Below are 888 nucleotides of genomic sequence, written 5' to 3'. Positions count from 1 at the left end.
GTGATCAGGCTCGTGCGGGATCCCTTTTCTTTATAAGGCTACTTCTCCCCTGGACCAGCCCAGGAAGGGACAGGTGGTGGAGGTCAGTTGTTTTAAGGTGGTTGCAAGACGTCTTGTGGTGTCGAGCTCTCTTAGCCTTTCTCTCTTGGAGGTTTTTTGTTGGCCTGTTAGGTATATCAGGAGCCCTCCCCTGCCGGGACTGCCCTAACCGAATTTTTGTTTGTTTGTTTGTTTTCCCTTCGAATCCCGTTTTCGTTGGTGGTGTTTTGGGGGGTTGTTTCAGAGAGCCTTTGACTTTGCCCTAGCTGAGACTTGTGGACTCGCTCTAGCGGGACCTGAGAGCCCTTCGTGGTGTATTCAATGCAGCGCCATCCCCGGATGGAGGGGCTGCGGAGTGGCTGCGTAGAGTGTTGGCAGTCTGAGTCGGGGTCGGGAGCACACAAGACTAACCGACTTGTGCTGTGTGCTCCCGACCCTTGCGCTGTGTTTCGGCTTCGGCCCCCGGCTCTCGCGGCCCACAGTGTAATCTAAGTCATACACACTACATAATATATAATTAATAATATACTAATGATATAATAATTAATATAATAATATATAACATATTATATATGCAAATAATATGTATATATTCATAGATATTACCAGCCAAGCCACGGAAAACGACTGTCAACGAGGCGGGTTCGGGTTCAGGTGGGTGAAAGGCCTTGCAAGGGAAATAGCTGCAACGAGCACGGATGCGGACCGGAGTCGCTTCGTTAGGGGGATGGACAGTTAGTTGTTAGTTGTTAGTTGCCAACACGACGACGGACCAAGTACTCCAAGATGAACTACGCACATCGCAACAGCCAACCCCCCACAGCCCCCCCCCCCCCCACACACACACAC

At 50.6% G+C, this 888-nt stretch overlaps 1 protein-coding gene across 1 annotated transcript in view; it reads right to left on the bottom strand.

Annotated features, from left to right (window-relative positions):
- Positions 1–888, bottom strand: part of VOLCADRAFT_83928 (uncharacterized protein) — a 5906-nt gene that overhangs the window by 1761 nt on the left and 3257 nt on the right. Inside the window, exon 6 of the mRNA XM_002957001.1 lies at positions 455–567. Within this exon, the coding sequence (XP_002957047.1) occupies positions 455–567 (113 nt within the window). The remainder of the gene's footprint in view (positions 1–454; positions 568–888) is intronic.

Source organism: Volvox carteri (assembly GCF_000143455.1).
Source record: "Volvox carteri f. nagariensis unplaced genomic scaffold VOLCAscaffold_68, whole genome shotgun sequence".
Lineage (NCBI taxonomy): Eukaryota > Viridiplantae > Chlorophyta > Chlorophyceae > Chlamydomonadales > Volvocaceae > Volvox > Volvox carteri.
This window is presented reverse-complemented; position numbering and strand designations above follow the sequence as displayed.